This window comes from Anneissia japonica, unplaced genomic scaffold (assembly GCF_011630105.1).
Source record: "Anneissia japonica isolate Jap-2015-1 unplaced genomic scaffold, ASM1163010v1 scaffold1810_len1271414_cov176, whole genome shotgun sequence".
Classification (NCBI taxonomy): Eukaryota; Metazoa; Echinodermata; class Crinoidea; order Comatulida; family Comatulidae; genus Anneissia; species Anneissia japonica.
The window spans coordinates 1,080,837-1,093,668 of NW_022702449.1; the positions used below are offsets into that span (position 1 = coordinate 1,080,837).

At 34.9% G+C, this 12,832-nt stretch overlaps 1 protein-coding gene across 4 annotated transcripts; it reads left to right on the forward strand.

Annotated features, from left to right (window-relative positions):
- The first annotated feature begins 1 nt into the window (after window position 1).
- Window positions 2–9,409, forward strand: LOC117103933 (zinc finger protein 277-like). 4 transcript variants are annotated; one of them, XM_033244589.1, is made up of 9 exons: window positions 2–84; window positions 1,080–1,322; window positions 1,854–1,945; window positions 2,362–2,601; window positions 3,233–3,278; window positions 3,995–4,204; window positions 5,310–5,452; window positions 6,398–6,572; window positions 6,878–9,409. In XM_033244589.1, the coding sequence occupies exons 2-9, from the start codon at window positions 1,090–1,092 to the stop codon at window positions 7,038–7,040; spliced, it is 1,302 nt and encodes a 433-aa protein (XP_033100480.1). In that variant the 5' UTR covers window positions 2–84; window positions 1,080–1,089; the 3' UTR covers window positions 7,041–9,409. The 4 variants fall into 4 exon arrangements, with proteins under 4 accessions (XP_033100480.1, XP_033100482.1, XP_033100481.1 ...); XM_033244591.1 differs by having other exon boundaries at window positions 30–48; XM_033244590.1 differs by having other exon boundaries at window positions 63–199.
- The last annotated feature ends 3,423 nt before the right edge of the window (window positions 9,410–12,832 follow it).

Here is a 12,832-nt window from a genome sequence, read left to right on the forward strand (position 1 = left end):
TACAAGCAGCCGATGTATTATGGAGAAGGTTGCGTGAACTTAGAAAAAGTAAACAACGGGACAATCATTCTGTTGAAGTCACGTGTAATTTGTTTTCAATAATTGTCATAAACTAGGAAATTAAGACCCCTACAGTACAGTAGTGTAGCTAGCAGTAGACCAAGCCAAGCTAATCAATAATAGGCCATGTATAGTATTGGTAGGCTAGAAAGCATAGTAGTGTAGGTGTAGGCCTACTAGGCCAACAGTTGAGTCAGACTAGCAAAAAGAACAACAAGGTCACAAATGACTCGGAAGGTCTCTTTAGCTAGTAGTAGTAGTACGGTACTAGTAGTAGGCCCTAGCCTTCGCCTACATGACAGTGCTGATTCCCTTCCATGCAGCTAGTGTATTTATTTACTTTATAAATTTTGCTTGTATCATTTTCCAAAAAAAATCCTTCAGTTGGGTAAACTTTTGAATAATGAATATGAATTTAACATGCGAATATTAAAAAGGTACAATAAATAAATTTATACTACTGTATGGGCTTTGCAAGATCAGGTATTTTGAGGCTACCATATATTCTGGCGTATACAAGGCTTTAAATAGCAAATTACGATTGAAAAACAGTGCAGTAAGGTCTATATGTCCAGCACATCATATACATTTTTATTTAAATCATGTTCGTCTGCGGATCGTGTGTTAGTGTTATATAAGTATAAGTGTTAGTATGAATGAATGCAATTTTAAATATGTATACTATTACATTTAGAGTATTTGGAAGATTAACCCTTCATTTGGCTCCATTTTTAGCCAGCTAGATGCAAGACCATAAAGAGCAGAAAAAAGTAGGAATTCTGACGGTGAAACAGGATTATTTTATACTCGTCATAAAAAAACTGTCCAAAAATTAATCTAAAAGAGTTGAAAAATAAGATCCGATACAATTCTGTGGGCCATCATATCCTGTTTAAGTTACAAACCTTTGATGTAGGCCAGCTTGCTATTTGATTGTCAGGTGGTCACAAGACCTCCAGCTCACCAACAGATACAAGTCAAGAATAAATTATTCAATTGTTGTTTGTATTGTTCTGCAGGAATTCCTCAATGGCAGTCGGGGGACGGAGCAACACAGATGATGTCCTGCTTGAAACACTAAACCTCCCTGAGCATCAGACTACAGATACAACAACAATTTCTTCACAACGTAGTGCTGTCACCTGTCTACTTTGCCCTTTAACATTCAATATAGACGACGATAAGAATCCGTTGTTGAAGCACCTGTTAGATGAGCACAAACTTGTTATTGCCGACGTGAACCTGATTGGCGACCTTGGCGGGTAAGATCCTAATGGGGACAATGTATTTAAAAAAACTTATCATTATTATTACTACCTGTATTACAGTATTATTATGTTTATCCTGCAAGAGATTATAATTAAAATATTTAATATTTCTATTAGTACTATTGTTATTCCTTGTTAATATGGTTAATGTTATTAATTATTGTCATTATAAAGTAGTGTGTGTGCTAAACCACAGCAACCTTTCAGGTCTTTGTGCCCTGGTTAAATTCTAAGTGCTACTCACCTTGTGTTTCTGCAGACAGGCTGAAATACAAGTTACAATAGCACATGTCTTTCAGGTGGGACGTTTAAGCCGTTGGTCCCGTGTGCTATATGACCCATGTGTATGTTACAGAATGCACTAGGGGTTTGTCTGTAGGTGTACTGCCCAATCACCACCAGGACTCTACTGACTCTTCATACTACTCAGTGTGTTATCTGTTGTGTGTTTCACACCAAAACACCCTCTAGTCCTTCTATCCTATCCTATTGTTAATTATTCTGTTGTTATCTTTCATTTTGTAGTTATATCAGGTATTGGCAGGTGCGTTTTTCCCAACAACCAATTAAAGAATTTTGCTCTGTCATCAGAACTAACTGCAAACCAGAAGATCCAGGTAAGTTTAAACAGTTACCAACAGTAACTTGTCTCCAGGTGACACAGGTTTGTTTTACCTTACACAACCCTTGAAAAAGGTGCTCAAGATAGCTCCAAGAAGCTCTTGGAAAAGAATCAGAGAGAAGCAGAAGGCCTATTGCTTAGTTGGATCAATTGTGGTTGTGCAGTAGCTGTGGTGGGGGAAGGGGAGGAGCAGGTTGACTTTAGTACTTTATTGGACAGCTTTGCCATTCTAAATTCACCACTGTATGTATGCATGTACCATGATCCTTGGGTCCCATGTTCATGGAATATAATAGCTGGAAGGCTAAACAATACAGGGTATTATTCAGAATGAATGTTTTAAGTTACCATTCCCATTTTCTTACATGGTACTCAAATGTATAATATTTTTTTGTAATTGATATTCATTAGGTGAACAAGAAGACTTCTACCTGTTGTCGGACACACTAACGGAAGACAAGGAGTTGCGAGAGTACCTGCAACGCAAACGGCTTGACTTTATACTGCACCAGCTTCAAAAGGAGCGAGATGATGTAACCTTCAAACGACGCTGCCTCTTCTGTCGTGACAAGTTTGAAGGAAACAGATCAATGCTCTTAGACCATTTGTCTCATGATCATAGTTTTGCGATCGGAAGATCAGATAATCTTGGTAAGCATTTAGCTTTATTTGCCATTTTGTGACACTTTGAAGACAGTATGCTATTGCTACCAAAGGTTTGTTGTGTTGTAGCAGGGAGTTGGTTGTAGGTTGTGTTTACTGTATGTATTGGTGTTATTGGTAGTGGTATGTACACTGGTGTTTTTGGAATGTGTATGTTGTTATCGGTAAGTTTACTCGTGTTATTGGTATGTGGTATGGTGTTATTGGTATGTGTATGGTGTTATTGGTATGTGTATGGTGGTGTTGCTATATGTATGGTGTGTGTTGGTACAAGTACTGTATATTGTTTTTGGTATGCGATGGTGTAATTGGTATGTGTATGGTGTCGCTGGGTCGGTAGGCTTTTGAGCTGTGTTCATCAATATTATCATTCCTAGCCAACTCAGGTAATATTGTAAGACATGTTGCTTGTCCAATTTTCATTGTTTTTGTAAATGTATATGTTTGACTGAATAAAGAATGAATGAATGATATGTGTATTGTGTTTTCAGTATGTTGGTACAGTGTATGGTGTTATTAGTACTGTATCTGAATTGTGTTATTGGTATATGAATACTATTTTTGGTGCATCGTCCGTTATTAAAAAAACCATGTTTAACTTTGATATTTTCTTTTACAGTTTTTGTAAATGAATTTCTAGACAAATTACAAGAAAAACTTGAAAAGTAGGTTTTCTCACTATTTTATATAATTTTAAAGATATATTTTGAATAATTAGCTTAGTATCTTCATATCATTTCACCACAACAGAGGCTGAAATAAACCAGAGTATTGGGGTGGATCCCTACTCTTCTAAAAAAGATGCAATTGAATTCTTTAAAGTGTGCATAGAGTACCACAGTTGTGTTGTCACAACGCCAGGTGGCGCTCTCTGTTGTCAACAGACGTTGGTTACCGTTCATTACGCCTGAATGACTTCATAGGCTTTCTGGAATAGGCATTTTAAAATCTAATATTTTACCATCAAAATCTACTAAAAACACAAAAGCTCGCATTATATTAGTATCAAATAAAATTTACAAAAAAAAGTAAGATACAACATCTTAATAATTACGTTAGAAACTTGGATCAATGGTTTGTCAATGAAGAAAATGGCGTCGGGTTGAACGCTTTTTTGCAACGATAGCAACAGAGTAGTATCACATGGTATCGTGACTTAATACTGTAGTACTCTATAAACTGGATAGTGTTGAAGTCTTCATCCAAAACGACTACATTTTACCAACCAAACCCTTACCAAAATGGGTCTCGAACCAGCAATAGTTATAATAAAACAGGGGTAAATAATTGTAATAGCAATTATGACACACCACTTTTATAAATGAGAGGAATAATTTATAATATTAGGAAAATAAATTTAATTCTTTTTATCTATTTACAGATTACAATGTTTATACTGTGAGAAAACCTTCCGTGACTGGACAACGTTAAAAGACCACATGAGAAAAAAACAACACAAGAAGGTAAACCCAAAGAACAAAGAATACGATAAATTCTACATCATCAATTACTTGGAAATGGGAAAGAACTGGGAAACTGTGAGGGCAGAAGATGATAGAGATTTAGCACAGACAGAGTCTGATGACCCGGAGTAAGTAACTGTTATTTCTAGTAATTATAATATGTATATAGCCCCCTCTACCTTTCATTCACTCACTCAGTATAGCTCCCTCATAAAATAAAGTGCCCTCTATGTTAGTTTTAATTACCTAATATAGCATCCTCTATGTAATTATTACAAAATGTAATCTAAGTATTAACATTTTAATGATGAATTTACTTCATTTTTATGGGTATAATCGGCCTATAAAATTGATTTTATTCTAAACATTTTTATGGTGCGTGAGATAATACAAAGTAGGCGTGAGACATAAAAAAGTGGATGCTCATGCAGACTTCCAGTACACTATGTTTTAGAATATTATTACAACCTTAAACAAATATATATATATATTTTGGTAAATATATTTAACGTTTAAATGTGTAAGTATAGTTTTATTGTAGTTTTATTTTTAGTCCTATTTTCATTGTTTCTTTTATGCGTGTTCAAAAACCATGTAAATGTGTAGCGGGAAAGTCCCAAAAGATGAGGGATGTAAATATACTCATTAAATAAACACTACATGACACTACACTAATGAATGTACATTTAGGTATTATTTAAACGAAAAAAAAAAAAGAAAAGAAAATTAATATAAAATGAAGTAACCTTTATAAATATAATAAATGAAATGCAGAATAGGCTGTTGCTCTTTGCAAGTGGAAAAGCGTAGAGAGCAGCTCTGTGAGATGGATACATGCACCTTACAAGATGCCATTATTATTATTATAATTATTACTACATAAAACTTCAGTGTGTCTATTCCAACCCACAGTTTTCAACGAGATGGATGGATCAAAATACAGTTGAACTCCTATTAAGAGGACACTTTTGGGACCAAAAAAGTGTCCCCATAATAGGGGTGTCCCCTGAATAGGGGTTGGCCGTAGTGTTAAATGAACTCACGGCCAAAAAAATGTCTCCTAGATAGGGGTTTCACAAAGGAGGGGGTTTCTACTGTAATATGAATAATTGTTTCTTACTTAAAATATTTCTAATCCACATATGTACACAAAATAAAAAATTTCAATTCTAATTAAATAATCACCTGACCAAAAATAAGCTAAACTAAATCAACATTTTATTTTCTCATCAGCAACTGGGCAGATTGGAATGAGGATACAACTGCCAATATTGTCTGTTTGTTTTGCTCCCACAACTCATCTGAAATGCCGATTATGTTAAATCACCTGACAGAAACTCATAATTTTGATCTCTGTGTAATCAAGAAAACATTAGGTATATATGACCATCTTGAATGACCTTTACATCAGTTGCATTAAGACAGAATTTGAAGACGGCAAATGGATTACTGGATAAGTTTTGATGGCCGAAATAAATCTTGTTCCAAAGCGTTTTGACGATTCTTGGGTTTCTAGCCCGTTAGCGGTGAAATTCAAGCCTGGTTTGAATTAGTGATCAGCAGGAAATATCGAATTAAAGCCATATATCTTTAACTGCCTTGAATAAATATAATTGACCAGCTAATACTTAGTGTGCAACCATTATATTTCTTGAATTAATTGTTAATCCAGACTCCAGAATAAAAATCTAAGCATAAAAACTAGGAGAAAAGGGATGTAGCCACCCTTTTTTCCACTCCCCCCCCCCCAGTTGTTAAATATTCGAAGATCTGTATCTTACTAACCGTTCCCGAGCCAAGTAAGCTTTTTGTGTCTTAAAAAAAACCCAGTTTTTTGCAACATATAAAACAAATTTTTTTTCCTCCACAGCCTGGCTTTATGCCTTGCCTGTTACAGTATATTTTTATTCTTAATCATTTAGTAATAATTTGGGAAACACACCTGATATACATTTGTAATACTGCAGTTTTATTTTTATTATTACTACTGTTAGTATAATTGTTTGTATATTATTGAGGCTTTTTTTCTGTTGTTTCTATTTTATGCAGAATTTTGTATACTGTTTTGACACCCGATTGCTTTTTATAATTATATAAATAATGTACTGTACTCTATTGTTATTTTGTATTTATGTGCTGGGTCTTAAATAAAAAACAATGCTTTTGCAGTGATAATGCTACTTAGGATAAGCAAGAGTTTGTTATATTTATTAGATAATTGTGATGAAAAGTATTGGGATTATGATAATCATGTTGATAATGATTGATTAGAGAAAGTGTTCAAAATAATGTATTGCCTTTATTTTTGGTTCTATTTATAGGTTTAAATTTTTACCAGCAAATAAAGTTAATAAACTTCATCCGTCGTGAAATCCATCAAAATAAGTGCTTTAGTTGCCAAGAAAAGTACCCTTCAAAAGACGAACTCTATGAACATATGACAAAAGAACAACACATATCTAAGATGCCCGACAGAAAAGTATGGGACCAGCCACAGTAAGTGTTATGGGCTTCAACATATAATTCAATATATTCTGCATCACAGCCAGTAACTAATGCAATAATAAGCAATTATAGTCGGGTTTTATAGGAAATAGAAGCTGAAGGAATCATTATTTCCTGAAAAAATTGTCTGAGGCCTGCAGGGCTCAATGCAATTTTTGAAGTGCTATAAGAAAAGATACAAGTCCCTAACATATACAATTGTTAGTCATTATTAATATAATCACCATTATCATCAATGTCAAACATTATTATTATTATTATTTATATTTATGGTACATATTGTCTGTCATTTGCAGGTACTTCTTTCCGACATACGAGAATGACACGCTACTCTGTGCGTTAGAGGATGATGATGACAGTGATGTCAACAAAGGGAGTACGATTGTCCTAGCCGAGGATATCCCCCATGAGGACAGCATACTGGACGACAGAGTTCTTGTACAAAACCTAGTTTCATAACATCCCAAAGTTTCCCACAATATGTGTCATAAGAGGGTGCCGTCATTGAACATCATGTTATTTCTTAATCAAATATTCTTAGCGAAGATATCAGCATTTTCTAAAAAAAACATTGTTTCTGTGGTTGTGGTTTTCAACCTTGAAGTTGGTGGTTCAAACCTCAATCTGAGCAATGGTTGTATCTCTTTCCACCCAAGAACAAGTGGGTACTTGTAAAAAGTGCCTCTATGCTGTTTATTAACTGCATTATTAAGGAGGGTTGCTGTTTAAAAATGTATTATTGAATGGACAAGTGGACCCTCATAATATATTTAACTGTGGTATGGCCAAACTCATCCCAATCTCATTCAAAATGCTTTGTTCAGTGCAATGAATTTATTTAGGCACTGACATTTTATATGCATTATGATAAGCAAAATAAATAAATATTTATTATATACTCAATATTTTTTTGGGTTTTTTTTTATTTGTGAGTTTGTTGGTTAAGATAATTATTTATTTCTAATCCAAGGATTTTAATCTATGTTCCAATCCAAGCAAGATTTTTTTACCTCAGGACTAAAAACAACCTCCGCTGTAGCCCTCAAAATACCTTGTCGACACATCACATTATTTGTGATTTGCCCAATATACTGTATTCAAGTTTGTGGCCTTAGTTTTTTTTTGTGTGTGTGAACTGTATTGTTTATTGACAAGTTTGATGCAATAAAAGTGAAAGTGAATAAGGTATATGGACATGATGTCATATTACATCCATATAAGAACATGATGATGTCATATCACACCCATATAAGGGCAAATCACAGGTACCTGTCATAGTGAGGACAGTAGTTTAGTTTATAGAGTATCACTTCCATCCTGTTAGCGGTGAGTCACTCGCAATTAGATCAGAATGAAAAAAAAAAACACCAATTTCGAGTTGAAGCTCCATTGTTTAAGTTGGATAATTGCAGTATTGACTTCAGACCTTGCCACTTCAAATGCACTTGCTCAGATAAAAAAAAAACATCAGTGATGGATCCAGAAATTTGTCATCACTGGGTTTAACTACTGTAGTCCACTAGGAATCTGAACAAAAGTACTGTACTGCCAAGGGGATCTGGTCTGATTAAACACCTTGAAAGGAATTTAATGGTAAAAATTATGCTTTAAGTCTACAATAAAGGAACTACAATCCAGAGATTGGTATGTTCAAAGTAGAGCTTTTATGGCTTATTATGGTCCAAATTGTGTTTCTATTTAAAATCCCCTCGCTTTCTTATCAGCCCTCCAACAATACTCCTAGCTGTACTACTGTTCTTATTGTGGCTGTTAAAATTGCCAATACTCTTTTTCCCCATTTAATTAAAAATAGCATTACAAATCTTGTTAGTTTAGCTTTATTGTGATAAAGGCAATTGGCCAACTATTAATGAGGTTTATGTAAATACAAAAGTGTTTTGTATATTTAAGAATGGAAATTGTAAGTGTTGAAATTCATGTGATGTGATGTGAATTAATGTAGTATTAAGAAAAACAAGAACACAATCCATTTGAAAAGAAAATGTTTACATTTTATTTACTTTCGTAAATTGCAATTTTAGTCATCAATTTAGGCTAATGAATAAAATTGTCCAAAAATTGTTAAAAACATTAATTTACACTAAAAAAAGTAAAAGCAGCTATGCTATAGATATGTATCATCTTTTGACATCACTCCCCAACGCAACTACAGAACCTCTAAGTACCATCATTTGCATAAAATTTGAAGACTGAAATAAACGTTCTTATACTTACACCAAGAAGGTACTATGTTAGAGTTCGTAATAACCAAAATTATAGTGCCACCTTGTTGGTAAAAATCAACAGAAGGTACTAGTTAGAGCCTCCACGGTGTTGGTAATTACTAACAAGTTGGTGCCACCTTGGTGACCAAGAGGCATGTACCATTTGGTGTTGACAATGATGACCAATGTGATGGTACCTCCTTGGTGTTGGTAATGACTAACAGAACTTATAGACATCCTTGGTGTTGGTAATAACCAACAGAATGGTACCACCTTGGTGTTGGTAATGACCAACTAGACAGTACCTCCTTGATGTTGGTAATAACCAACAGGATGTAATAACCAACAGGATGGTACTACCTTGGTGTTGGTAATGGCCAACTAGAAATTACTTCCTTGGTGTTAGTAATGACCAATATTAAGGTACCTCCTTAGTGTTAGTAATAACCAACAGGATAGTACTACCTTAATGTTAGCAACGAACAATGTTATGGTACCTCCTTGGTGTTGTTGGTAATGACCAACAGGATGGTACCTCCTTGGTGTTGGAATGACCAACAGGATGTACTATATAGCAAGCACCTCCCCGGTTTTGGTAATAAAGAAAAAAAATATATATAAAAAGGAAGCAGATGGTACAACAATGTAAAAGTACAACTTTGAAGGTACTGGGAAAACATGATGACAATCACCACCTCATGTAAATTCAAGCTTATTGCAACTTTACAGATAGACGACAGATAGGTGTCCCTATATTATAGGCTTTACTCCAATATTCAACTGTACAAGAATAAAGAGTAAAACTAAAATACAGGGGAATGACAGCTCTTGTCTTAGATCTCATTAGATTGGTACTTTCAAATACAAAGGAATGATAAGGTCACTGTCTTGATACTTGGAAATTGCTTGATAAGTAACTATATTGCGGAAACAATTTAATATCAATTTACAATGTCAGCTGTCTCAATAGAATCAACTCACACTGAATTCATGTCAATTATTTGGGAGGGTATTTTTTTTGTTAGTATTGCTATCTGTAGCACAATTATTTAATATCTTTTTTAGCTAATCAGCTTAAGCAGATTCAGAAATTAAAAAAAAAATACCAGAGGCACAAGGTATGCCAAATTTCCCTATCGGGGCAACGCTGTATTTATTCTGTAAAGGAATTTCCAATTTTAGCAGGTAAAAAGTGGCCACAGGGGTGGATCCAGAAAAAAATCTGGGTAGGGGCCATGTAACAAAGTACCAAGCAATGTTGTGGGGAGGTGGATGGTGGCGTTTGATATTTTGTTTATAAATGCTTGACCATAACACTGGAAAATGAAATTTAAATAAAAAATTGCTTGTTTTTGGCACCATGCTCCCATCTTCTTTCTTTCTCTTTTATCTTTTTTCTCTGATTTTTTGGGTTGCCTTAACCCTGTTGCTCCCCTAGATCTGCCCTGGGGCAATGTACCCTGTGTGGATCTCCCCTGCATTTGTCAAGTTTTAATGATCACAACTACTAAATTTAAGCTACAATTATTGTAGATCTGGGCAACCTTTAAACCTTCAAAAATGTTAACAAGGGAGAGCCTATCTTGCCGTACGCCTGCATTCAATTGAAAAAAATTAACTAGTGTCCTATTCCATCTATGTACTTAGTTCCAACAATTTCTTAAATTAATTTTAAACTTCACAATTTACTCAATTATTTATGATATAATTCATATCATTCATGATTTTTCTTCAAAATTCATAGCATTATACATTACAATGTAGCAAATATACTACATTTAAAAAGAACTTGGACTTCCACAAAATAATTTAGCACTAACTTTGGCATGTTTTTTTTCTTCTGGCCTCACACTGATAAGAACAATTGAATTCATATTCAATTAAATCCAGACTGTTTACAATTAAAATATTATTTCAGTAACTACACTAGAGTCTAGCATGCAAGATTCCACATTAGAGGGCAGTATGACAAGCAATTCTTTTAATTTTACTGCAGATGAACAATTTTGGTCAATGATTTAGACTGCTATTACAATTTTGCAATTAAAAAATTAAAGCAGAGTCAAGTTTATTTAACATTATTTGTGAACACTCTTCACAACGATTGAAATTTATCACATATAGTATATTAGACATCATATGATTATCCACCAATCTTTAAGAACTATATATGAAGTTTATATAGGTGAGAAAGATATGGATGTTGTCACTAAACTTGTTCCTGGATAACATTGCGAAGGTCCCACGACACAGCATTGTGCCGCTTTATTCTCAACAGTGGTGTAACGGCTATGACCCAGGCCCCGAGATGTTTATTAAACTTTCCCCATACATTGCAGGGGTCAAGTTGGAAGAAGTCATTTCGGGGAGATTTGCAGTGGCAGATCCGAGAATTCGAAATAGAGACGGCCAGGGAGAGACCGTCACAGACGGAAGGTCTGTCAATGAATGATTGTAGCACCTCTAGAACGCCAGTAATAGCAATCTCAGACTTAATATTTAAATATGGGTTTTCTTTTTCTCCATTTTTCTTTTATAATTTTGAAAAATTTAGGAAGTCCGGGCCAGCTTCCCCTTGAATCCGCCACTGATCTGGTCAATAAGCTTTCTTGAAACATTTAAAATTTTATTTTGCTGTGCATCAGCACTGACTTCCATGAGCCAATTGATAATAAAGCAGTGAAAGTATGCAAATATTCTGAATTTGTGGGAGATGGTTATTTTTCGGGAGATTCCTGCTTGTTTGCGGAGTGCGGGAAGCCATCGTGATTTCTGGGAGACTTGGGACTCCAGACATTGGCCGATTGCGGCTTTTTTTTTATGGAGCACTGACGTGCAACAAAAACCCCTCCCCCCATCAAGATACTTCTTTAAAAAGTAAAATACGCTGAAACGGACGAGGCTTTTCCCCATGATAGTCAGACCCGAAAGGTGCACTAGTCAGGGCCTCAAACCTCTTTGTTACGCCACTAACTCACGAATACAGATTTGCAGAACATATCCACATTTCATAGCCCCACCTATTAAATAAATCATTCCGATTGGTCGGAATGTTGGGTTTCATTGACGCTCTGGAAAAGTCCATTAAAGAGCAGGTTCCACAAGGTGACGGAATATTTTTGACGAGTATGCATTGTCTATTTTAGCATTTAAACATACTGAGAATTCAACCCTGTGATTGGTTGGGTTGTATGCACATCAAGATCTGTCTGAACATACTACAGTATAATTATGTATAGGAATCACAATATAAAGTTGCAATGGGGCTTTAAACAATTTGTTGGTTATGTTTTAGTCGATTATGTTTAGTCACACATACAATTGAGGGCAAATTGATGGCATTTAAAAAGTTAATTGTTTTGATTAATAATGACATGTACTTACAACACTGAATCAGCCAGAGATTAATTTGTAATTCATTAAAGCTGTTAATAATGAGATTAATGAGAATTAGTTATTAATGCAATTAAATTACTTTTCTATTAACATCTCTGGTAAGGGAATTTTGTGGTTGATATATTATCTCGTATGGTTTTACATTGCAGGCTCTTTAGCATTAACTGTAAAGCCGGTTTTACACTAAGCGAATTTATTCGCGCAAATCAAAATTGTTGGTTCATATGCATTCACATTTCTATCGGAGTTTTTCGCTTCAGTGAAATCAGTAGTTTGAACTGTTTCTACTTTTTGCGAAGTGAAAAATTCACGACCAATCAGGGCTCAGGTTTGCGAAACAATGCTTTCATTTCGCGCAATTAAATTTGCTTAGTGTAAAATGGGTATAAAACGATGACTCTGATATGGATGTGATAGATATGAATACTCGTCTCTAAGCTTGGTTTCCATAAAATTGCTACATGCTAACGCTGACAGGTTTTGGTGAGGCTGATTGGTTGGTCGGTTGAATCAGAGTTTGGACCAATAAAAACAGGTACGCAGCACAACAACCGCAGTGAAAACGCAATAGCGACAGTGTAGTGATTTTATGTAAAACCAGGCTTTCCAGGGTGTTACAGGTGAAGGGGG

Excerpts from the sequence above, each read along its gene's own strand:
- LOC117103933 (XM_033244587.1), top strand. Across the intron at positions 1,323-1,853 it reads CTGATTGGCGACCTTGGCGG|TTATATCAGGTATTGGCAGG; the intron begins GTAAGATCCTAA and ends TTCATTTTGTAG. Across the intron at positions 5,453-6,397 it reads TGTAATCAAGAAAACATTAG|GTTTAAATTTTTACCAGCAA; the intron begins GTATATATGACC and ends TTCTATTTATAG.